At 47.2% G+C, this 26,368-nt stretch overlaps 2 protein-coding genes across 10 annotated transcripts in view; one reads left to right on the top strand and one right to left on the bottom strand.

Annotated features, from left to right (window-relative positions):
- Nucleotides 1-13,435, top strand: part of Atg14 (autophagy related protein 14) — a 64,909-nt gene extending 51,474 nt beyond the window's left edge. For 3 of the 6 annotated variants that reach the window (XM_077664787.1, XM_077664790.1, XM_077664788.1), the window contains 4 exons: nt 1,863-2,033; nt 6,384-6,512; nt 6,632-6,779; nt 7,702-13,435. In XM_077664787.1, coding sequence (XP_077520913.1) covers nt 1,863-2,033; nt 6,384-6,512; nt 6,632-6,779; nt 7,702-7,785 — 532 coding nt within the window. In that variant the 3' untranslated portion in view covers nt 7,786-13,435. The remainder of the gene's footprint in view (nt 1-1,862; nt 2,034-6,383; nt 6,513-6,631; nt 6,780-7,701) is intronic. The other 3 variants (XM_077664791.1, XM_077664792.1, XM_077664793.1) reach the window with 2 other exon arrangements.
- The window catches only part of LOC144132405 (uncharacterized), a 273,566-nt gene that overhangs the window by 213,735 nt on the left and 33,463 nt on the right, over nt 1-26,368 (bottom strand). The window contains exon 3 of one of the 4 annotated variants that reach the window (XM_077664801.1): nt 2,056-2,622. The exons of the other annotated variants lie outside the window; for them this stretch is intronic. Coding sequence (XP_077520927.1) covers nt 2,478-2,622 — 145 coding nt within the window. The 3' untranslated portion in view covers nt 2,056-2,477. Of the gene's footprint in view, nt 1-2,055; nt 2,623-26,368 lie in introns of those variants that run through there. 4 annotated transcript variants of the gene reach the window in all.

Genomic DNA, 26,368 nt, shown 5'->3' with positions numbered 1-26,368 from the left:
TTGCTCAAATCGACGGCACTCGTTTATGATGGAGTCAATTGAGGTACAGTCTTTGCAAACAAGCAAGTGGAACGCATTGTCGGCAATGCCTTTGAGCACGTGGCCCACTTTATCGGTCTCACTCATTGCGGCGTCGACCTTGTGACAAAGCGCCAAGATGTCCTGAATGTAGGCCACGTAGCTCTCGGTAGAAGACTGTGCTCGAGTAGCCAGCTGTTTCTTGGCGGCGAGCTGGCGGTCATCAGGTCTACCGAATAGCGTCTTCAACTTTTCCTTAAAGGTGTCCCAACTTGTTAGCTCTTCCTCGTGGGTCTCGTACCATACGCGCGCCGTGCCATTGAGGTAAAAGATGACGTTCGCGAGCATTAGCGTAGGGTCCCACCTGTTGTAGTTGCTGACACGCTCGTAAAGGTTAATCCAGTCTTCGACGTCGGAGCCATCTGTGCCGGAAAACGTGCCGGGGTCGCGAGGTGGAGCCATGATGACGAAAGGAGGGGTAGTGGGGGTAGTGGGGCTCCTTGACCGGCCGGGTGGAGCCATGGTGGTAGTCCCGGCCTGACGAGTACTACGAAGCTGCGTGGTGTGCGCAGCGTAAAATCCGCACCTCCACCAAAGATGTTACGTGGTCCAGGCGGGAACGACGCGAGAACGCCCGGGCACAGCACACAGGTCAAGAGCACAAGGCGGCCCGCACAGAGCACCAGGCACAGAGCACCGAATCCCAGAGCACGCGCGCCTCCAAGAGTCTTCATTCATCTCTTCTTCTATCCGTTGCAGTATTGAGCTGAAGGGCAACCCCTGCAAGCGTGCTTAAAACTTCATCCAGGCGTTTGGTCACAAAAGGTCACTAAGGAAACATGACGGTATCATCCAGATAACCAAGACAAGTTTTCCCATTTGAGACCCCGGAGAACTATGTAAATAATGCACTTGAATGCAGTGGGAACATTGCACAACCCAAAAGGCATAACGTTGAATTCATACAAGCCATCCGGGGTAGTGAAGGCTGTCTTTTCTTTGTCATCTTCATGCATAGGGATTTGCCAGTAACTGGATCGCAGGTTGAGGCTGGAGAAAAATTCGGCTCCTTGTAAGCAGTCAAGGGCATTGTCAATGCGAGGAAGGGGGTATGCAACCTTGCGAGTTATCTTGTTCAGAGCATGATAACCGACACAGAAACGTACAGAACCATCCTTCTTCTGCACTGGTTCTTCTGACTGGTGAGGACCAAGGACTGGATGAAGGACATATGATGTGATGATTCATCATGTCAGTGACATTGGCCTGGATAATCTGCCCTTCGGAACTAGATACTCGGTACGGGTGGTGACGGATGATCCCAGAGCCGTCAGCTTCAATGCGATGGGTGGTTGTACAAGTCTGGCCCAAAACTGCAGAATGTATGTCAAAGGAAGAGGCGCGCTTCTTCAAGACAGCGGCCAAGGCTTGTGCCTGGCCTGAGGTAAGGTCGGGGCTGATGGTAGTGGAAAGTGTGTGGCTTTATAAAACGAGAGAATAGTTCTAGGCTGGGAGCGCTAGCGATTGAAGCGACATTAGATCCTTGGCACAAAAGAACAGCCTCAGGCATAGTGTTCGAGGAGGCCAGCAGAGATGAACGGCGTGAGAAACGGAGAAGCCATGTAACAATAAAAATTTCTTGGGACAGAAAGCATGGGCTTTGTTTTCAGTTCTTTTTCCTATTTATTCTACTCTTTGTCCTCATCTTCGTCTTTTCCATGCTGCGATCACTGCACAACATGGATCATGACCAACTGGCCCAATCACCAGTGTGACTGCCCTGAAGCTTGGCAGATGGTGTTCTTGCGCCTTTCTCCTGAAGTGAGTTTTTTCACGCCTTGCAGCCAGTTTGGTGCACGAGATGAGAGTGAGGAGGACTTCCGCAACTGGGTGGCCCGCCTCAACAGCAACGTGCTGCACCTGTGTGCCTCCCAGGGCTTGGAGCCACCCATGCTGCGGCCACGGACAACGCTGCGCAACCTCTCACTCCTAGTACAGCACCAGGGCAACATCAGGTCAGGACGATTCTTCCTTTGTGGCACACTTGCACTCGCATTGTTAGGGCTGGGCGAAAAGGCCTTGCATAGAAGTCCAGCCCTCGCCGGCGCAACATACGCATGCTTCTTTCCCACGCCTCTAGCAATGTGAGGTGAAGGCTGGTGCGGTTGGAACCTGCGGTGTCACTTGAAACGACCCAGACCAAGCAGACAGCACTGAACCTGCTAACGCGTCTGGCACGCTCTTTCCTTCTCCTCCCTTTTCCCTCTTGCAGCTGCGCCTCATACACTCCCCGCTGCAGCTCCGTTTTCACATACAGAATAAACAGTCGAACTGCACAGACGTCTCATCTTGTCTGAGAATCTTTGGACAGCTTGCGTCCTACAATTCGTGATGCGGCTTTCGACGCACCTAAATAACATAGAGCCAAGCTTTTCCCCCACACTGACGAAAACAGGACATCAGCTCATGAAGCTGAAATGGAAGATAATCAACCCACAGACACTCACCCTCAGCCAGACAACGTCAGATGTGCCCGACAAAGCTGTCTCTGCTGTCACTGTCCGTCTCCCAGCATACTGAGAATGCAACCAGGCTGTGTGGTTCCTGCAAGTGGAATCCCAATTTCAGCTCTCGAGAATCGCATCGCAGAAGCAGAAATTCCTTCACTTGGTCGGCGCACTACCATCAACTGCTGCAGAAGAGGTGTCCGACATACTTGCCTCATTCAGCACCAATCCCCCGGCACATCCATAAAATGACCTGAAGGCAGCCTTACTTGAGAGAATGGCCATGTCCGAAAGAACAAAATGCAACAGCTACTCTCCATGGAGGAGCTCGATGACCGTCAGCCAAGTCAGCTCTTGTGGCGGATAATGCAGCTGCTCTGTAATAGGGCGCAGGCTATGGACAATGTTGTGCTATGTGAACTTTTCCTACAGCGCCTACTATCCAACGTCCAGATGGTGCTTGCTGTAGCCACAACCATGCATTTGACATTGCTGGCCGTGCTAGCCGACAAAGTGATGAAAGTGGCCACACCACACTTCACTGTCGCTGCCGTCGGCACATTCATGCAGTTGTCATCGTTGGCCATTCCTGTCACCACTCCTTAGCCGCCTCATCTTGCATCCACCTCTGCTACGCCTTCTGAAGTTGACTGCCTTTATTCTCGTCTCGAGATGCTCATTGCGGCAACCACACTCTCAGAGCGGTCTCCATGCCGTGGACACCGTCATCGCCCCTCAACACCTCGACGGCGCGGACAGCATGACCAAAGTGAATCCTCAGGCCCACACACCTGCTACTACCATCGCCGCTTCCACGCCAACGCCCGCCACTGCCTCCTGCCTTGTATATGGGTGGAAAGCTAGCCGACTGACCACTAGCTTTGACGAATGGTCAGTGCCATGAAGAATGTCGCCTGTTCTACATCTTCGACAAAACCAGAGGACAGAAATTTGTCATTGACACCGGGGCCCAGCTGAGCGTTCTACCAGCCACAAAAGCCAGGTGTGCTTCCGCTGCAATTTCCTACCTCCAAGTAGTGAACAGAACATGCAGTCCAGTATACAAGCAGCGCTCTGTGACGCTCAACCTCGGGTTTCGAAGAGTCTTCTGGTGGGTTTTCTTTGTCACCGACGTTGGTTCCGGCGTAATTGGTGCCAACTTTCTAACCAAGCACGAGCTCCTCATCGACGTCAAGCAAAGGTGCCTTATTTATCGCGACACTGCAGCGTGCACAACTGCCGATGTAGCACCCTGATGAGCTACAGTTGCCAAGGAGCCATTTGCAGACCCGACATCGCAGCTTGCTGCGGTGACTCGGGCTGCCGACGTCATGTCCCGGCATGACCTACTTGATGCAGTGCGGGACCGCGCAGTGGCCCAGTTACCCAGCTGGGTCTAAAACTCACTTGCTCAATAAAGTTTTTCTGTCTGTCTGTCAGGACCACCTCTTTTCTCTCGACCACGATGCCTGGCTCCGCACAAACTCAAGGTGGCCCCTGCAGGCCATTCTGCATCTCTATTTATACCAGGGGAAGTGAGACAACTCTCCTTGATATCAGAATTCACGGCAGACATCTGACACATCAGTGGTGTTGACGACACTCCGGCTAACGTCCTCAGTCGTCGTCACACGCAGTCGTTCAAAAACATCAGCTTCGTCCTCCTTTCCCTTCAACATATACATGAACGGTCAACAGCACAAGCGACTCCAAGCTGTCCCGCCTATGTGCAGTGCAAACATCCCTGACGCTCGAGACAGTTCCCATAGAAGACGGGTCAATCGTTTGTGATACCTCTACAGGTACGCCAAAGCTTTTTGTGCCCATCCTTTTCAATTTCAATTTTCAATTCACCTTTATTTTCAACATTTCAAAGTGTTGATGGTCTCCCAGACAAAAAGCTGTAGCAACAGCTTGACGAGGCCTGAGAGCTGGCAGCAGGCAACAGTGACAGCAGTGCAATAAATTATATACAGGTTATTTATTGCTATACCTAAAAGAACAGTCAAATTTCATCATAAATTTACAAAAATAAGAGGTGAAGTAAATGTGTAAAAAGATATCAAGAGGTTCGTGATGTCATCAAAAGATATCAAATATTGTTCAAGAGGGTCATGGTATCAATAACACCACGTGACCACCAGTGGACCAATCCAGGGCACTGCCAAGTTTGAAAATCTGAGGACCCCCAGAATTAGGAAGTTGGCGCGCCGCCGAAAACTCCGAGCCTCTGAACCTGATAATAAAAACTATTGGCAGTCCTGTGGGTGCAAGATTTTTTCATGGCGTTATTGAAGCAAAACGCTATAATGCCCCATGGCGTTACTGAAGCAAGACGCTATAATGCCCCTTTTTACGAGCTTCGAATGAGAGGAACTGTACGGAAGCAACGGCTTTTTGCTCCTAGGTTCAAAAGACCAGCACATATGTGCAACAGTGAAGTACAGGGTCAAGTCAAGAAATTTTATGCAGTCATCAACAGGTACTTCGTGTGTCACCCTGTACTTCACTGTTGCACATATGTGCTGGTCTTTTGAACCTAGGAGCAAAAAGCCGTTTCTTCCGTACAGTTCCCCTCATTCGAAGCTCGTAAAAAGGGGCATTATAGCGTCCTGCTTCAGTAACGCCATGAAAAAATCTTGCACCCACAGGACTGCCAATAGTTTTTATTATCAGGTTCAGAGGCTCGTTACTGCAGGATACCCCCTCAACGTCTTAGCAGCTGTAGCGGAGGGGATGCTGAAAAAGCTAAATCTTTCCGCCGCTGTCGACCATAGTACCAGAAGAAAAATTGTGTCTGTGATACCCTACATTCATGTTGTATCGCATAATTTGAAAAGAATAGGTAAGAGAGCCGGAGTAGATGTTGTGTTCTCAGCTCCTGTGAAATTGAGAAGTCTGTGCGCGCGTGTAAATGGCCCCAAAAAGTCAAATGAAGGTGAACCCATCTGCACAAAAAAGCATGAGGTAAAATTTGTGAAGTGCGTAGAGAATCTGGTTTATTCGATCCCTTTGAGTTGTGGTGGTTCATATGTTGGACAAACTGGTCGTTGTTTGAACGATAGGCTGAGGGAGCACAAAAATGATGTCAAGAACGCTGCCCGCCACATTGGTGTACACTGTCGTGATTGTTCGTGCCAGCCTCTGTATGACAAAAGCAGAATTGTTGATAGACACAAAGATCAGCTGACTAGAGAAGTTATCGAAGCGTCTGAGATCTTGAAGCTGGGTCAGAGGTGCGTAAGCACCCCTTCTGTCGCTATCTTGCAGAAAGAACATGAATTTTTGCACACGTGTTAGCCTTGTGTTATCAAATACGTGCCTGGTTGGAGGGATATCTGTCACGGTTTTGTGTGTGTTTTTTCTGTTTTTTCAGTGTCCCTGGCGCCTTTATAAGCATGGCTCACTGAATAAACATTCTGTTGTTAGTCAGCGCTGTGTATCGTCCTTTCTTGTCCTCTGGCCTTGTGCCGTTGCGCTGTTTCACTGGAAATCAGCTACATGAGTCGCCCGGTTTTTTCGGAAGTTCGATCTGTCGGATGTGACGGCTAATTTTTGTACCATGTAGCCATACATTTTCCTGTGCTTTCACGTTGTAGCTTTACGGTGCTCAGAATTGTTTGATATAAAGGATAATTCGATCTAACCGATTTCGATATAATCGGGTCCGACTGCATTTTCGCATTGCGATAATTGAGAACGTTGTTCAGGTTTGTGTTTTTGAAAGCACAGCGAGCGTTTCATTCGCTGTTTATATTAGGATAGAAAGTCTGCACGAACACAGCACTGCAGAGCCCTGCTGCAAAGTGGTGTGCCACCATTTGTAAGCATGGCATCCACGAAGTGTCCTGCATGCAGCAGCTGGACCTGGTGTTCTTTCCTTGCCAGAGGAGGAGCCGCCAGTCGTGGGATGACAGGTGGAGAGGAACACGTTTATGCAGCGCCTGTCATCCTGATGGCTTGCAGTGCCATAGCCTGGACATTGCTGTAAGCACCTCATGAGATGGAGTATACTGAGCACAACTTTTGCCGAAAGCAGAATGAGCCTGTGTGCATGATGCAGGCATCTATGGCAGTGTACAAGGCTCTCCTTCTCATGCCTGCAGGCTAGGCCCATTTGAGATGAGCAGTGACCTGTGGGCATCTCTCGAGGAGAGCCTGGGACCCGAGCTGCAGCCTAGCGACCCCGACAGTGATGACAATGACGACTGGGAGGACGTCACAGAGGACTCCTCGCCCAGGGCAGAGCTTCAGGTGAGTGGCACTGTGTGCAAGGCCTTGTTCTGTCTACTTGCAGCTCATCCTTTTGAGAAAGGGGCATGGCAGATGTTTGGAGGGAATGAACTATTGCCCTCTGTTGCTTGCAGGAGCCAAGCACTTGTAGTGTTATGGATATAGGGGCTGGTTTAGGCCACACCCATTTTGCTGCCATTTCAGCTCAGAAAGAAGGGAAATGCACTGAATGTGGGGACCAGTCTTTGAACAATGGCCAGAGGAAGGAGAACTGAATTTGAAGTGACCGGCATCAAACCAGAACATTTCACTAGACCGTTTTTGAAATGAGAAGTTCTTGCATCATATTGGTAGCATCAGGCATGATAAAACCAGCTAAGCAAGGAATTTTTATCTTGTTTCTTAACAGAAAGATAAAATAAGTAGATTAGGTGCAGTTCTTCATTGACACTTCAGTACCTGCGAGGTGCACCCCATCATGGGACCACGCATCAGTTTGCTTAGCCGCCTCCTCACCATCATTCTGATCCTTATTAGCCCTAATTCTGTCCACTGGAGGACAGTTTCCTCTTCTATTGACCAATTTTTCTCGGGCTCCAATAATTTGGACACATGATATTTCAGGTTTTACTGAGGCACTGCCAAGCAGCTCATAGAAATGTGTACTTCAATTACAGCTAAGTGAAAGGATTGCCGCATTGCATGATGAGTGCACTTTCACTTTTCTGTGTGTTTCAGTGGAGTGTGTAGCTTTGAAGTGCATGCCTTGAATTACTGTTGGCTTTTAAGACCCCTCAAATTCTCTCGAAATACTTGATGACATCAAAGTTGTTAGGACTCATTGTATAGACGCCTCCGCTGTCTAGTGTTCTGATGTTTCCACCTCAGCTGTGGATTGCCCTGGGACTCATGGCTAGTCCACCGTGTCCCCTCCTTGCTGCAGTGGCGACCCAGCAGCCCCCAGCCCAGCAGCAGCCTGCTCTCCTCGGCCGCTGCCCTGGTCACAAATTTGTGGCGGCCCAAGTGAAATGCTCCATACCACCACCCCACCACATGCATACACCCTCAAGATCCACCACCCTTAGTTCCTGTGGACAGCCTGGACCTCAGTGGAGGAGGTGTTTCTTCATCACGCAAGGCACTTGTCCTTCGTCACCAATCACCGCCAACTTAGATTATTGCCTCCCAAGCATTTCTTGTGGCCGAGCAGCACATGGGACTGTTTCTTGGAGTGCTCTTATGTGCCTTTTGTTTATTTTGGTAAATCTGTGACATTGTTTCCGTTCACAGGCACTGTGCTTTTCGTACAGCCTGTCTTAATACCACTGCTAACTGTGGCACGATCCGCCACATTGCAGAAGTGCGAAAGTGTTGTGGGTCAGGTTTCAGTCCTACATAGCGCTCTTGATGCTTTGCGGCTTACGCCTTGCCGTGGCTGTGTATATTAATGTGATAGCATTTAGGCTGTCGTCTCACAAAAAATTTCCGGCATCTCTATCACGAAATTTTCTGATTGATCACGAGAGGTCACATGACCTTGTGACGTCATCACAACCTGCCCACCATGGTGAATGACAACTTGCACTGGGTTGTTAGCAAACTGCCCACTGTGACAGGTGGCAATCGAATTAATTCAGATAAATTCAACGCAATTGCGACCTGTCTACCGTGTCTTTGCACATGAACCTTAGGTGGCTTGGCAAGAGAAACCTGTGTCTCACAAGCCCCACTTTTTGCTATGTTTGAAACAGTCACCTGCCAGGGCAGTGGCTCAGCTCTTAACCGCTGCACCACTGCACCAGTAGTGGTAGGAGGACTGCCCGCAATCTGTGAATGCAATTGAAAGGGTCATGTTGTCATCAACACTATGTGACCATTAGTGACCAATTATAGGGCACCGCCAGATTTGAAAATCTGAGGACCCTGTCGGAGCTAAGACGAGGAAGAACCAGCTCCTCAAAATGGTGGCAGGAGTCAGCCTGCCGCCATTTGGCCCAATAGCCCCCGCGCCTGGCTCCTGCAGGTTGAGGCGCATTTCCAGCAGCGACGTATCACCAGGCAGGAGACGAAGTTCCTCCACCTCCTGTCGTCCTTGCCTCCTCACGTCTCTGAGGACTTAGTGGACGTCATCAGCTCGCCGGACTCGGCTCGACCCTTTGACACGTTGAAGGCGGCTATCATCGACCGCAAGTCAGCCTCCGAGCGCAGCAAACTGCAGCAACTCTTCAGCGCCACAGAGCTTGGCGACAGCCGCCCTTTGCAGCTCTTCCGTCGCATGCGCCAGCTTCTGGGAGACTCCGCTGCTCAGCACTACCCACTTCTGCGTGAGTTGTTCCTCCAGCATCTTCCCCAACACATGGTCCCCATGCTTGCAGCTGCGGGTGATGTTTCATTAGACAAACTCGCTGAACTCGCTGACTGCTTTGCGGACTACTCACGGCTCTCCAAAGTCGGCTCTGTGACCAGTCCGCCTCCAACTACTGCCGCAGACTCCCATCTTGCCAGCATCGAATGTCGACTTGATGCTCTTGCCAGGCGGCTCGATGTGCTCGAGCATTTGCCGCGCCGTTCTCCATCGAGGTTCAGGCCACGCCGCCGCTCCCCGGCAGCTTCGTGCTCCCCAGAATCCCAACCATCCGACGCATGGGCAGCTACCTCGGCCCACGGCTCTCTGCTGGTACCACCGTATTTTCGGCAGCTCTGCCCGCAAGTGCACACACCCGTGCTCCTGGTCGGGAAACGCTGCGACCGGCCACTGACGGCGGCAAGTGGTGCGGGTGGATGGACATGCTGCCTCTTTTACGTCTTGGACAAGATTACTGGCACTCGTTTCCTGGTTGACACGGGAGCACAAGTCAGCGTCATAGCGGCCTCTTGGGCAGATTGCTGTCGCAACGAACAGACCTCCCCACTCCAAGCGATCAACAACTCCCCCGTTCGCATGTACGGCCCACGGTCCCCGACGCTTAACCTCGGATTACGCCGCACGTTTTGCTGGATCTTCATTATCGCTGACGTCTCACAAGCTGTTCTCAGTGCAGACTTCCTCAGTTTCTTCAACCTAACCGGCGGATATGCAAGCTCATCGCCTCATAGACCTCAGCACACACCTCTTCGTCAAAGCCGTACTCTCCACCACTGCGGCGACAGGGCTTCGCATTCTCGTCCCTGTTTTGCCGTATGCGAAAGTTCTGGCTGATTTTCCCAACCTCATAAAGCCGCATACTAGAGAGTCACCAATGAGGCACTCGATCACTCACCACATCGTGACTTCGGGACCTCCGGTGTTTGCCCGCCCTCGCCGTTTGTCGGGAGAACGCCTCGCTATCACTCGCCGTGAGTTCCAACACATGCTGGAACTCGGCACGGTACGCCCTTCCTCTAGCAACTGGGCATCGCCAGTTCACATGGTGCCAAAAAAGATCCGGGCGACTGGAAACCACGTGGAGATTACCGTGCCCTCAACGCTGACACTTTACCAGACCGCTATCCACTTCCTCACATACAGAACTTCACATCAAATCTGGCTGGGTGCACGATCTTATCTAAAATTGACTTAGTGAAGGCTTATCATCAAATTCCTGTGGAGCCCGCTGATATTCCGAAGACTGCCATTACCACACCGCTCAGCCTCTTTGAGTATGTGCGGATGCCTTTTGGCTTTTGCAATGCCACACAGACTCTTCAGCAAGCTATCAACGAGGCTACGTGAGGCCTCGACATCTTGTTCGCTTACATCGATGATCCCCTCGTAGCAAGTTCATGCGGTGCTGAGCATGAAGCTAATCTGCGCGCCCTCTTCCACCGACTGTATGAAGATGGGCTCGTCATCAACCCGAATAAGTGCCTCCTTGGCGTAGCTACAAGAGTTCCTTGGTCACCTTGTCACTCCACGGGGCATTCGGCCTTTCGACAGCAAAGTCAAAGCCATTCAAGATTTTCCTGCCCCCACGTCACTCAAAAAGCTCAGAGAATTCTTGGGCCTCCTGAACTTTCATCGCCGCTTTCTCTTGAAGTGTGCCTCTTTCCTGAAGCCTCTGACTGATCTTTTGGCTACGAAAAAAGATTCTGCTGCGCCACTTGAGTGGACTGTGGACGCTGCCGCTGCATTTGCTTCTGCCAAGAAGGCGCTCGCAGACTCCACTTTGCTCATACATCCAGTTCCTGATGCTCCACTGCGCCTCGTCACCGATGCCTCGAGCATTGCCAGCGGCACAGTTCTCGAGCAGCACGTCTCTGGTTGGCAGCCCCTCGGTTTTTTCTCCCAAAAGCTGAAGCCACCTGAGACTAAATACAGCACCTTCAGTCGAAAATTGCCCACTGTGTACCTCGCCATCAAGCACTTTTGCCACTTCCTGGAGGCCCGGGACTTTCATGTCATCACGGACCACAAACCCTTGACGTTTGCCGTCCAAAGGAAGCACAACACCTACACTGCATGCGAGATCCGCCAACTGTGTCTTAGCTCCGAGTTTAGAGTGGATCGCCGTCACGTCCATGGCCCGGAGAATGCTGCTGCTGATGCACTTTCCCGTTTTAGTGCCATGGCGTCCAAATCACCAGTGGACATGGAGGAGCTAGCGGCTGCACAGCGCAATGATCCAGAGCTGCAACGTCTTCGCTCCTCATCCACGTCCCTGTCCTTCGCCGAATGTCCACTGTCATTTTCCTCTTATTTCATTACGTGCGAGACATCCACTGGCGTCTCGCACCCCTACGAACTGCTTTGCCTGAGCCACCCCGGTATTCATGCTACGCAGAAGCTGATCACATCTTGTTTCCTTTGGCCAAGCATCAATGCCGACGTCCGCCACTGGGCACGAACCTGCCTTCGCTGCCAGCGCATCAAAGTTAACCGGCATAATGTCACGCCTGCCTCTCCTTTTCGGCCGCCTGACGCACGGTTTTCCCACGTTCACATAGACATTGTTGGACCACTCCCGTTATCACGTGGGGCCTCTTATCTGCTCACCTGTGTGGACCGTTTCACCCGCTGGCCCGAGGCATTGACCATTGCCGACACTACAGCCGAGACCGTTGCTTCGGCCTTCATGGCCGGCTGGGTCTCTCGTTTCGGCTGCCCGTCTGTCGTCACCACCGACTGCGGCCGCCAGTTTCAATCAGGCCTGTTTACTGCTCTTGCCAATATTCTGGGCGTTCGCCACATCCATACAACTGCCTACCATCCTTTGGCCAATGGCATGGTGGAACGTCTGCATCGACAACTGAAGGTTGCCCTGACCACTTATCAGCCAAGGGAACGCTGGCCCGACCACCTTCCCCTCGTCCTCTTGGGCATTCGCTCGGCACCGAACGCTGACCTCGGCAGCTCTTCTGCTGAGCTAGTCTATGGTGTTCCCCAGCATCTCCCTGGGGAATTCTTCTCTCCTTTCTCCCCTCCGTTAATCCATGACGCTTCCACCTACATCCGAGACCTACGCAGCACATTTTGCCACATTACTTCTGTCGTCCCTGCGGCCCGTCACCCCCAGTCCGTGTTGGTCAGCCAGGACCTGGCCTCCTGCACCCTTGTCTTCATCCACCGTGACCACGTCCGTCCGTCCCTTACGATGGACTGTTCTGCCCCCTCCATCTTGCGCATAAGACCTTCACGTTAGGCGTCAACGGCCGTGAAGATGTCGTGGCTGCTGACCGCCTCAAGCCAGCCTACATTGCCACTCTGCCTGTCAGCCCTACGCTCGTTCTCACTTCTACCATTGTGCGCAGCTTCCTCCAAGCGCATCCGCTGGGCGAATATTGTGGCTTCACTCTACGGGGGAAAGGGGGGGAGCCCTGTAGCGCCTCTTGAGCCGCGCTCGGCTCGCAGATGTCATGGCACCGGACAAGAGAGAGGAAGTTGGGCTAGGCCGTCGCCGCGCGAGCAGCGCAAATAAAACAGTTCGAATCGCAACGCTGTCGGAGCTGGTTCTTCCTCGCCTTAGCTCCAACAACCCCAAAAATTTGGTAGCTTGCCCACCCCTAAAAGTACCAAATGACCCCCAAAATTTTTGATGCAGGTCCACCACAGAAAATGGATTAAGGTTAATGGGTGTATTAAATTGTATTAGTGGGTTGGATTAGTATAATCCTGTATGACAATACAAAGGAAAGGACTAGAAAATTCTAGAATGTGATGACTCATGCATACGATGTAAGGGCAATGGAACCGCTTCCAATCAAAATTTTGGCAGGAAATTCACAATAAGAACATTAGACGCTCTTTGTAGACACCAAAGCAGGCAGCCTAAATGCTATTGCATTTTCTTCTTGAAGAATGTGCGTTAGAAGGCCCCCAAGCTTTTCTTTCATTGTTTTCCCTACACCAACGAGCAGGGAAAGTGCCATTTTTAAATGTTGTTTTAGAAAGCATAGTGCAGCTTCATGAAGAAAGAGGAACTCTGTCACATTTGTTCACATTTGTCATGGTCGAGACTGATTGGTGCCGGCCCAGCAGCCCAAACAGTAAAACTAAGCATGCATCTTTTCCTCTGCCTCTGAATGGGATTTTCACTTTGCTGGTTTTTGACTAGTGCAACAGGTTTCTTACTCATGTTGCTGATTCAGCCTCCAGAGCAGCTGGTGGTTTTTAGTTGATACCTGAGTGAAGAGTTGAAACGGGAACTGAGAAAGTTACTGGAATAAAAAAAACATGGCCATTAAAAATAGGCCATCCCACAGATGAGCACTTTTGACTCTCTTTTTCTTTTTAGGTTTCTGTTACAGGCACTGAACTTTACAAGATATAAAATTCATCAGTTGCTCTGCCTCAGCTGACATGCGGCGTGTGGAGGGAGGGCAGATGGATAGCTGGCAGAAGTGCATTGTAGCGCTTATCCTGCTCAGTATAGTCTGCTTGCCGTGCTTGCTCTCTGAGCTTTTCTTGTCAATTTTTTTTCAGACTTCCTTGCGAACCACCTTGAACTGGTTCACGAGCACTTGAGCAAGCTTTCTGGAGTTTGTGAAGTTGAACTGCCATTACCTTCACATGCGGCGTACAGTTGCGCGAAACGCAGTTTTGTTAAAGCTGTGAAAGAAAATATTCCTCTTTGTTGATTGACAGCAGTGAAAAGAATGGCTATGAAGTACTTTGCGTGTGATATATGAAGACCATTTCTGCGGCAGCAAATGTCAATGAAGCCTCTCGTCTGAATGCACTCAGCTCAATCGGTCAGTGTCTTTATTTAAGCCAACAAAAAGTAACATAATATGACTCTGCGAAAGCCAAACTCAGGCTTCCGTGGCAGTACTAGTGTTCGGTATTTGGAAGCATCTGAAAGTTTAGTGAAGCGCAAGAAGCAGTTTAGAATGCAGAATTAAACAAGCACCAGTATGAAGTTTTACTATGATGTGTGTAAATGAAACAAGATTTCTTTAATTTGTTTGTGAAAATGTAATATCTCATGCGGTACCTTATTAAGGGTAAGTGGCACGTAAAATGATCTAGTGTGTTCCTCGTATATTTAGTACGCTGTGAAGAAGAGAAAAGCACTCATGTGGATCCAGGGTTCACCCAGCTGCATACACAGCACAAAAGTCATTGGACCACATATGGTTAAGCACTACAGTTTCGATGAATAACGAGGAAAAATCCTGCAGTTGCAGGCATAAAAATGCATCACTATTATTTTTTCGTTCCCTGCCATACATGACGGAGGCTAATATAGATTTCAAAACTTATCAACTTTGTTTTGCCAAAAAACAGTAGAAGTAGACACAAGAAACAGCATAACATAAAACACTGTGGGCCAGAGCATAGAGTATCTCTTTGCATATATTTTTAATGGACGTAGTGCTTTGAAGGAATACGTTAGACATGCAATTTCACATGCAAGGTTGTTGTGATTTCATGAGTGCGCTTTCTCACAAGAAAGCCATTGCCGTCACTATGGCAACATTTGCCACAAGAGATAAGGCTTTTATGTGTGCATTTTAGAAGGCATCAGTCTGTGCCTAGACACACGCTGCTGAGTTTAATGTCTTGCCCTCATATAGGACATTCTTGCCTCAAGGGTGGTGACAAGTTTCTCCTGTGAGAGCATCTATGGCAGGCTTGAACGAGATTTTGTTATCCCTCATTGGGTGGAGGCATCAGTGAAACTTCGCCTTTTTCATAAGATGTGGGAAGTGCACAAAATTTGGCCGCTGAACTGATTGAAGGGAAATGCATGTGGACACTGCAGGTGTAGGTTTGTCTTTATGAGGCGCCAACTGTGTATGTGAAGCAGTATGAACTTGCACCTGTTGCCATCACAAACTGCACATGCACACTGTAGGGTGGAAATACGAGAACTGCAAAGAAACGCAGAGATGACAGGGCTACCACTGAAATTTTGTCATTTCTGTGTTCCTTCATTGTCCTAGGTGCTTCCACGGTGCTTAAATTTTGCATTGATTATACCGTACTTACACGATTGTAAGTCGACTCGAATGTAAGTTGGCCCACCATGCAGCATGTCAGGAAAAAAAAAAACTTGGAGGTCGCCTAAGCTTGGCCTTTAATAGAACACGATAGCATTATTCGTCCGCCGCTTATTGTCAATCGGCTGCCGCATGCGGGCGTGCCCGTGGGTGCCTTCCAAAACAAAACTACTAGTCACTGGACTACTCGACCACACTTGCGCCATCGTCCTCACTGGCTCGTGTGACAAGTCCTGCAATTTTCAACATTTATATATAGGACTTGTATGGATCTCTTATTTCCTTGATTATTATTTTGACTTCACTTGGATCCCATTGCCCTTTCCTGTTTTCTCCTATCATCCCTTTTTTTTCTCGCTTTCTGTAGAAAAGGCAGAAACCAAATTCCAAAACTTTACACAGTACCTTCCCCATTAAGAGCAATCTTGGAACTATGCCTGCCTCCTGCTAGAAGCAGGGCTTGGATTTTTTTTTTCTTTGCTACCTGAATCATTGTTGTCTAATTGGTCCAGGAACTGTGTATCTGAGGTTTTAATAAATTGAATCAGCATGCTTTTGTATCATTCTTAGTCATAACTGAGACGGCACCCACAGTGGGCTTTGCTTGGTTGTTAAAATTGGTCTGCGCTCTGAATCTTCTGAATGAGATCTCTTATCTGAAAAACGCATGTCTGCACTAACTTAGGTGAATTTTCACCTTGATTCACCAAAGTGAATTTCCACTTTTGGTAGTTGGTGTGCGATAGGTAGTTCTGTAATGATGAAACAAGCACTATATGTAGTCAGACACAACTTAAGTCTGCAGTGAAGATGTTCCCACATTCAGGACCACTGCACGGAATTCCTCCACAACAAAAATGTAGTTTGTTGTTAATACTTTCCTTGTTACCTATAAGCAAGAAGTTAATCACAAGAAAAAAATTGTAAGCGCTAGAATTTTGATACCTGGCTTGTTTAATAAAGTCGGACATTAAAAAGCTTATTTTGTTTATTGTTGTGATTGGCTAGTGGAGTAATACAGTACGCCGCAAACCATGGCTCAGTGTTAACTGCTGTTTCTTTAAGCTGTACCCCCCTATAACACACTACAGAAATATCGCATAAACTCATGTAACAGCCCCACTTTTTTTTTATTTAATTCGGGTGTGAGTTTTGAAGGTGCAACCTATACATGAATAAAAAAAATCATTTTTTTTTTCTCAATTATCTAGTCCAAAACAGGGGATGCGGCCCTTACACGAGATTTTATGGTAGATGCATGAGATGGTACAACCATAATCCGTATATGGCATTCTTTCAAAATGCACTAAAATATCAGTATTATTCCTAATTTAAACTCTTTTGGACATTGGCCTTTGGCTGTCATCTGCTAGCTGTCAACTTTGCTGGTAGAGCAGCCACCAGAGATGCAGTCGTCCAAAGTTTGAGGCCCGTATCAGGAGAAATGTTTTTAACTACGGCTGTTTTGAAAGCTCCATGCTCTCAACTGTAATCCTCAGTTGGATTATTCAACTGAGCGCAGTCCTCGGCGCATGTTATGCACCTTTGCACTGATTTCACGAAAGTGCCAAAACTCGCGCTGTTTAGACTTGCCAAGAGGTGTAGAACGTGATCCCTGCTATTTCAGCGCATTTGCCGGCACATACACACGTCAATCGATGCCTGAGTGAGCAACTGACATGTATAGCAACACGTATTAAGCGCGTCTTGAGGGTGCCTGCATAAGATGTATCAATTCATTGACAAAATCTGATCGCGAGGCTGCCTGGAGTTCCTGTGGTGCGGCCTACATGCAATAATGCCAAGAACTAGTCTGCAGAGCGTCCACTACCATTTCACCGGCTGCGTGGTTTCACTCACTGTTGCTGGCGGCATTATTGTTGTTGTTGCCCTCAAGGAATTAATGGCGCGTACCCACTGCGGGGGTTGGCCAAGACACAGGTCATTATAAGTGACAGCGTAAATATCTTATTGCTTTTTCTTCTCTTCCCTGCTACCATTTCTTATGTTTTTTGTTACTTTTTGTTGGTGGTGTTGCTGCTGAGGTGGTGGTGGTAAAACTTTATTTGTTGCTCTGCGATGGGCTTTAGTGGAGAGTGGAGGATTTCATCGTTCCCTTGCTTGGGTATTCCAGGACACCATTGGTCGTAGCTGCCACCCGCGCTCTTTGGACTAGAGCCCTCTGGGACTCTGGCCTGAGCAGTCGGACAGGGTCCCCTCCCAGCCCTTCTCACGGTGGCTAACTTATTCTCTGTATTCCTAGATTTTTCTGGCAGGCCCATACCATATGGTATACATCTGCCCATGTGTCGCAAAATTTGCACTACCCCGAAAAAGTTGGGTCTGTGTATTTCAGTATCGCAGGGCTTAGCAGTGACCATTTACAGCCTCTGAGATGTCTTTCCTCAGTTCTATCCAGGCCCTTGGCAGGCTCTGGAAACGTCTGCCCACTGAGGTGCAGATTAGTTGTGATGTCCGCATGAGTCGTAAGTAGATGCAGTACAGGAGTCCCGGCAGAGTCTGGGAATTCAGTGGCACTCCGGGGAAGAGACTTTCAGACGACTGTGTGCACAGCCTCGTTCCCTTCTCTTCCCATGGTGCCTAGGATCTCTGGATAGAGCTATGTGTCACGCGTTCACTAAAATTTTTCTGGCCACCTGCTTTCACTTGTGTATGACCACGACACTGCAGGTGCCCTCTTGCGTAGAGCATGCCGCGTCTACATATGATATGTGCCATTTTTGCTGCTCTATAGCTCTAGCTTCTCTTCCACTTTGGTTGTGTCCCGTATGCATGTTATTTGGATATTGATTAAACTACTAGTTTATTTCGCCGTTGCTTGGGAATGCCCTCTCTGTCTTCTGTTGTCACTGGTAGCGCTATGTGCAGATCCTGAAGGACTCATCTACCAACTTTTATCCTTGATTGACTTATGACGTACTTGGCTCGTATGGTGAGCTTCAAGCTCTTCCAGCATGTTATGTCCACCTAGCTGGAGCTGGCAATCAGTGGACATCTCGGAAGCGAGTCCTAAGGAGTCCTAATAGCAGCTCTGACTATTACGTCTCATATCTTCTTGTCGCTCTGCCTCAGTTTGAGGTAGGGCACTGCATACATTATTCTGCTAATGATAAAAGCCTCCACCAGGCATAACGTCTCCTTTTCCAAGAGTCCACCGTGCTTGCCAGATGCCCTACCAATCATCCTGATTTGCTCGCATGTGGACTTTGGTTTGTCAATCACTATGGTGTTACTTTTCTTGATCTGTAGCCCTACCCTGACATGCAGATGGTTTCTGCCTCCGAGACCTGAGTTCTATCTATGTGTATTTGAATTTTTGTTGCTGATTTTTTGTCCCCCGTGATGTGAAGGAGCTCCGATTCTATGAGTGCACACCAAGGCCACACTCTTCGGCATACTGTACCGCTGATGCTGTCTCCTGTAGGGCATCCTCTATCTGCCCAACTGCAATCCGACGGGAGTGATGCCCGCGTAGACGGTGTGTCTCATGCCATCTATCGCATGATATAGCCATGAGGCATTTCTGGGAGGTCTCATGGCTATATTTAAGAGCCTCGTTTTCTCCAATTTTTACTTTTAGATTGTTGGTGGTGCTGTTGCTGAGGCATTCAAATTTTCCACCCACACCTGGCTGTGTCACAAATGAGCAGAAGAAAATGTGAAATGCTTGTATGGGCTAGCTGGTACATGAGATTTACAAAAGATGGCGCGACAGACGAAGACAAAGGAGGCTAACAAAACGCCGGTCCTGTCGTTTTGTGTGCCTCCTTTGTCTTCGTCTGTCGTGCCATCATCTTTTGCACACAATGTGAATCCTTACTAAATAGAACCTATACTAAGGGCAGCAAAAAAATACAAGAAAATAAATTACCTAGAAAGACACACGTACGTGATGCAGCATTTTAAACATAAGATTGTGTAAACTTCATTTTAATAAAACTCGCTTTCGCTTGATATCGTGTTTGCCAGAAGCCGTGCATTTCTTCAAACTGTTCAGGAATTTGTGTGCTTGAAAGCTTGCAATGTTTTGGACATAGTATTCTTGAACAGTTTTTAAAAGTGCATAGCCCACACTCCATGGCAGACTCGGACAACACGTCAGACACAAATAGCAGACGAATAGACAAGCAGGCAAGCGTCGGGCCGTAACGTCACAGAGATGCGGCGGCGCTGGCATCAGCAGCGACTTTCATTGTGTAGGCAATAGGCGGTATACCAGCGGTACCATGCACCTTGGGTATGCCACGCTTGCACATTTTTGAACGCATTTTGCGATAAGCCAACGAGTTGTGGTGCGGGTGGTTGAACCGCAAGGCTCAAGAAAGGCAGCTGCATAAGTTTTTTTTTTTTTGCACGCAGCGAACATAGCAAGAATCAATGCCTGCAACACGTTCGCGTTCTATGAGGCTCCCATTATAAGAAGTTTAGGTGCGATATTCCATGTGCGTGCGATCGTAATTGAGTTGAACGCAGGGGTCATTTTCAGATGGCAATCACCCGGACTACTACCCGGGCATCGATCTCTTTGCTCAAGAAAACACACAAAACATGTACAGCTACCAGTCACCTTCAGCGTTCATAGCGAGCCACTAAGTGCAAATTTTGAAGCGACACTGGACAGCTAGGGGTTGTGGTGGTACGTAGTTCTTTCTCTATTTTCACTTTGATGAGCTTCAACCAGTGCGTCTTTTCAACACCTGACGTAGAAAACGATTAAATGTCGCTAAGATATCGGTAAAGTCATGCATTATTATTTCCCATATTACCTGAATTGTACCATTTCAGTAAAGCGTTTGTAGCGCTCCCCAGTCTCAGTACCACTTCAGGTCAGTCAGAACCTGTAGAAAACAGCAAATACCAGACCAAGAACCACTGATCAAGCAGAATAAGGCACGCATGTTGAATGCAATTTTTAAAATAAGCAGAAAGACTTAAAATATTTAGCTCTCCAGAGAAAGCGCAAATTTTGTTGCAATCTCGAGGAAAACATGCGTATCCGCTTGTATAGCTCTCCTGAAGCCAAGAGAACAAAAATCATTCTTGCGGATATTACCGGTGAAGCGAGACCTCGACACCTAGCACAAAGTTCCAGAACAAAGATTGCATTTGCATGCTTTATTCAAAGTAACTGTCGAACTTAAGTGTCCAAGCAATATTCCACATTCTCTGGACTGAAGTCGCTCGTCGGGAGCAGGAAGCACATTTCAAGGTTCTTCATGCGAAAAAGCTGCTTCGCGTCATATGCAGTATTGTGCATCTTTATCGTGAACAATTAAAAAAACTTTCTCACTTTAACCGCTGGCTTGTTTGTGGTAAAACTGAGCACAGAGCTTGCGTATTGTAGTAACTTTTGTCTCGTAGCAAGTTTTACAATGACGGTTACTTGATTCAGCCGCGAATGTTGAAACTGTAATCGTCTCCGCCGAGATCAATGAACTAAAAAGCCGCCAGTGCCGGACTGCCGCGAAGGGTGGTAGTGACGCCATCAAAGGACCTGCGCACCTTATAATGCTGACCTCGGCGCCATAGATCGAGTTATGCTCGGCACCCTTCGCGTCGTGGCGCTTTCCTGTGCAAACAACAGATGGTGCCACTAAAGCTTTTCAGAGAGGACAGCCATGCGGACGGACACTTGTTTCGTCTTTGGATTACGCTTGGTGGCCGGGACCGGACGGACAAACGGACGACTGCGCGCCGTGACTACGACAAATAGACGAGTTCTGTCCTTTAATATTTTGAGAGTTTAGATTTAGGCTAGTTTTTAATCTAGGCTATATAGTTGGGCGAAGTGCTCGCGGAAGAGCAGGTCAATGACCTAACGGCCGGGTCTTTTTTGGCCGGCAGCTCTAGATCTGCAGTCCTCATTTGTCAGTTAACTAGTTTAGACAGGCAGTTAGCCATTTTTTTTTAGGTGATTGACTTTTGCGGTAGGTAGGATTTTATTTGAGCATGTGCTTGCAGGTGTTTTTTTTTTAGCATGTAGATATTCTAGCAATTTCAATAATCGAGTGCTGCTAAAGTGGTCAAGCAACTGAAGGTTAAATGCAAGGAATGTGAGGCGTCGGTGAATTTGAAGGCAACATGGTTTGAATCTGTAGAGGAGGCCAAAGACACATTTTATATGCAAATGCTGTGTATTAAGTGCACGCCTGGGCAGTGCTGACCAGGCAAACACCAACGTAGCGTTACGTATGGATGTTCTAGAAAGAGAGCTACAGGTAGAGAGGGCAGAGAAGCGCAAACTTCAAGAACAGCTCAGTCAATTTTTGGACGCAAAAATGGCTGACACCGCCAAGCGAAGCCACATTGGTGGACATTCCAGCGCCAGTCACGTGGGTGGAGCCTGCACTGGCATCGACAGCAATAAGGAAGTAGGTCAGGCAGGTTCAGGCAGGGCGCTACGCACGCGTGGCAGCTAGGAAGTCTGGATGCGATGGAGAGAAGGGGAACAAGCTAACCCCAAGGAATGAGGTCAGAGTCACTGAGAATAGGTAGCATAATCTGGAAGTTAGGAGGGAGGAAGAGAATACCCTAGTGTTTATCGGTGGTGACTCATATATGAGTAGGTGCAAAAGAACTATAATGGAGCGTGTAAAGGGTGATAAGCGGGTAGCAGTCGGGGCATTCTCAGGCAGGACAATGGACGCAGTACTGAGAGAGACAAAAAGCGAACTTTCTGAGAATGTAGCAGTGCGCAATTTTGTAGTGGTAGTGGCGGGGCTAATTTGAAGTTTGAAAAGTATTTATTTGAAGTGTGTTTCATACACTTCAGGAAGGAGGCCAAAAGGCGTGGTGCCTGACGAGGGCCTTCCTCCCTGGGGGTAAGCAAACTGCACTCGGCACATACACACACAAAATAAACAAATACAATAAATGTAGCGGTCGCCATTACACTTGCTGGCATGTTAAAAGAAAAACAAAGGAAAAACTGTACAACAATGTTAAGGTATCTTCGAAGTTGTTAAGATGCGTGCTGTTGGGTTACAGGGAATTATAAAAAGGAAAAAAAATATATACAATCATGTTGACTGTTATCAATTTATAATATGTCACAGGATGTACCGGTTAGTCATGTAGTCAACAGTGCAATCACTTTTCTCTTGTATATTTTTTGAGTTCTGCATTGATGGAGGAGGTCATGAAAATTTCTGTTTTCATTCAAAAAGGTAGTCATCTGATATCTAATCGTTTGGAATCCGTAGTTTGTTCTTGATTTTGGTGCTCTTATTGTCATGTGTCGAAGGGGATATGGGTTTTGCGGTAGTTCTGGTGTTGCACAAAAATTAGTTTCAAGATGAAATCTGTTATATGTTTCAAGTGCTAGCCGAAGAGTTTTTAATTGAAAAATTGTCAGTAACCCCAAGCTGTTCCACCACGAGTTAGTGCTATCCAAGTAGCCTAGATTAGCAATTGCTCGTATGGCCTTTTTCTGTAGTAAAAACAAAGCATTTAAATTAGTCTGTGTTGAGTCTCCCCATATCAGTAAACAATAGTGAAGATGTGAATGAATTAAACTGATCTAAAGTTGCTTTTTAAGCCATACTGGCAATAGAAGTCTAAATTTATTTAGAAGGCCCACTGATCGCGAAATTTTTTTTCTTACTTGATTAATATGGTCAGTCCACAACAGGTGTTCATTAAATATAACTCCAAGGAATTTTATTGACTGTACTCGTTGTAAAACATTCGAATTGTATAATATGATTGGCTCATTATCTATGACTTTATTTTTAGCTCTGAATATTACATACTTCGTCTTCGTGATGTTTAGTTCTAACCTGTTGGCCCTCAACCATAATGTAAGCCAGAGATTCCTAGCCAGAGATTAGCTCTACATTCTATTGCTTGTAAACTCGCGTCATGAAAGAAAATATTTGTGTCGTCAGCGTATAAAACTGTTTCGGAGGAAGGAAGAATAATAACAATGTCATTTATGTGAACTAGGAATAGAATAGGACCCAGTATTGAGCCCTGTGGCACACCAGTGCGTATAAGGCCATGGCTTGAAGGTATGTCGTTAATCATTGTGAATTGTACTCTGGATGATAAGTAGCTCTGAATAAGATTAAGTGTGGAACCTCGTATCCCATAGAATTGTAATTTGCGCAGTAAAATTTTGTGACAGACCGAGTCGAAGGCTTTTCTAAAGTCTAAGAATAGTCCAAGTGTAAAAATTCTGTTTTCTATGTTGTTAATTATTTTATCCTTTATGTGAAGTAAAGCTTTTTCCGTAGATTTCCCTTTCTGAAAGCCATATTGTTCTTTCGCAATAGCTCCGGTCTTAATGAAGTACGAAGTAAGGCGGGTATTGATGACTTGTTCAGCAATTTTTGAGAAGACCGGTAAAACGGATATGGGGCGATAATTGTTAGGATAATTATAGCTTCCTCTCTTATGTACCACACAAACTCTTGCTATCTTTAATTTATCTGGAAACCTGCCTTCTTTGAGCATTTGGTTGCATATATGGGATAACAAAGGTGCGATAATATCAGATACGGCTTTCACTACCTCACCCTTGATGTTATCAGCTCCAACGGAGCAGTTATTTTTTAGACGTATTATATACGAAGAGATTTCGGCTGTAGTTGTTGGGGAAAGAAATATCGAAGGCTTTGGTATGCCTTTAAGATATGACATTGGATCAGTGCATGTTGTTTGCGCAGACTGATTTTCACCAACCGTCAGGAAGTGTTCGTTAAACATGTCTGATAAGGGACGACCTCTGAGTGGAACGCCATCTACCACAACCTCTACTGGAGTTGGCTCGGTTCGTTTTGATACTAAATTGTTGTATGACCTCCATATCTGATTAGGGGCAAGTTTATTAGCGAATGCTTTTGCGTAATATTCCTGTTTTGCGGTTTTTAGATCAGTGTTGAGCTTATTCCTTACAGCTTTATGCAAGTTTAGTATATTGATGTCCTTGTGCTTCAAAAAAACAGCAAAGAGATTGTGTTTTTGCCTTATTCTTTTGTACAGCTCTTTCGTAACCCACGGTTTCTTAGACTTTTTGTACCTAGAACGGCGGACTAGAGGAAAGGCTTCATAATAGGCATCTTGAAATTTTTTTTCAAAGACATGGTAACAGCGACTAGGATCTTCTTCATTAAAAACGAGTGACCAGTCCACCTCTGAAATCATGCGTCAAAAGCAATTTATAGTTTCGTCATTAACTTTCCGATAGAAAGTGTTAGCTGCGCTATTAGAAAAAGTTTTCCTCAAATGGGGCAAAAAGACAAAAAATGGAAGATGGTCGCTAACATCGCAGGCCATCACACCCGACTGTACATCATTTGGTAAGAAATCAGTGAAACATAAATCGAGAGCAGTTCTGGTACTTGTGGTAATTCTTGTTGGCAGGTTTATAACATTTGCACAGCTGTAGGAAGACATCATACCAATAAAACTCTTAGAAACTGTATTCTCAGTCAATATATCTATGTTAAAATCACCCAGCACGACAACAGATTGGCTATGTCCTGTAAACGAGTGAAGTACACTGTCAAGGTAGGAAAAAAAGCGTTCAACTTTACCAGACGGGGGTCTATAAACAAGAATTATAATAACACCACAAGATTCGGCAACAAGTACCTCAAAATCACAATCAACAATGGAAAACGACTCTAGGGAGGCGTGTGATACGCCATCACGAAAATACAGAGAGACACCGCCCCCTTTTTTGTTGTCTCTGAACAAAGACACATGAGAATAGTCTTCAAATTGAGCAACGTTAGAGGAATCAGTGAACCAGGTTTCTGTAAATGCTAGAACATCAAATTTATGGTGAAGTAAGTTCAGATAAGCGCCAACGGCATCTCCTTTGTTTCGAAGACTTTGTGAGTTTAAACAAAACATAGAAAGCGGCTTATTTGAATGAGAAGGTAATCCCATTACTGTATCGTTAAATTCATGTATCGCGTAGTAACTGCGGTTTTGTGAAGATGCTTCGTAATCCATACTGCTAGAAAAAAAAAAAAAAACTAAGTTGATGGACGCTCACGCCTCCGAATCATCACTTTCAGCCTGCTTAGTTTCCTTGATATTACACAGATCTCCCTCACACGAAATCCGCAGAATTGGTTCACCTGGGCCCTTGCGGACCATCACCTTTCCATTCTTTTGCCACGTGAAGCAGTAACCCATCTGCTGTGCCCTTGTGCGTGCCAGCCACAAAAGATGCTTGTTTCGACTGGTAAGGTTATCGTAGAAGCGGACTTCTGATTCACTGTCAACCAGTTGCTTATTCTTGCTCTTCCAGTTCTCTTTTGTTTTTCGAGAAACGAACCGCACTAGAATGGGAGCCTTTCGACCTTTTCTTGTGGAAAGACGGTGAATGCCATCAATGTCGTCTTCAACAAGCGAACGAAGGCCAAGGGAAGCAGCCAACTCATTGATTTTAGGTAAAAGGTTTTCATTTTCTTCCCATTTGACCCCATGAATCTCGAGATTCTGCCGTCTGCCATACTGGTCAAGTTCGTTAACTTGATCCTTTAAATCAGAAATCTCCTTCGCACTGACGGAGTCTTCCACTGCTGTAATACGTTCCTTAATGTCTGTTAGTTCACGGTCCTGCTTGGTTAGGCGGTGTAGCACTTCATCATACTTATCCGACATGTGTTGGACAGACACTTGTACATCAGTCACTATTTGCTTTAACTCGGGAAGCGCATTCATCGCCTCAACTAAAGGCATCAGAAGGCATAGCTTTTTTTTGCATATCTGTCACGATGCCCATTAGTGCCTGTTGAGAGAGCTGCTGCTGTTCGTTATTTGAACAGCTATGCGTAGAGGAGGGGCCACGTGAGCGACATTGATCGCTGGACGGTCGAGAAGTGTGCTCTGACGCCACTACACATGTCCGACATTTCCACTGCGCAATGCTGCTATCGGCCTTTTTGCTTTTGTAGCTTCTGGCTGTTAGACCTGAACATGCTTTTCCAACATGGTAGTTGAATTCGCACGCTACACAGGTTACAAATGGGGCATCGGGTGGGATAACAGCATGGCAGGAAAGACAAGGGTCAGGCTCTTCTTGAGCCGTATGATTAGGCATGGCTATCACTAAGCAACAGCACCCGGCAGCAGCAGCAGACGATGCAATAGAAAAAAAATAAAAGAAGCAAAGCCACCAACCTGCGAAGTGGAAGAAAAGCGTCAAGCGCCTTCCA

Source organism: Amblyomma americanum, chromosome 5 (assembly GCF_052857255.1).
Source record: "Amblyomma americanum isolate KBUSLIRL-KWMA chromosome 5, ASM5285725v1, whole genome shotgun sequence".
NCBI lineage: Eukaryota > Metazoa > Arthropoda > Arachnida > Ixodida > Ixodidae > Amblyomma > Amblyomma americanum.
This window is presented reverse-complemented; position numbering and strand designations above follow the sequence as displayed.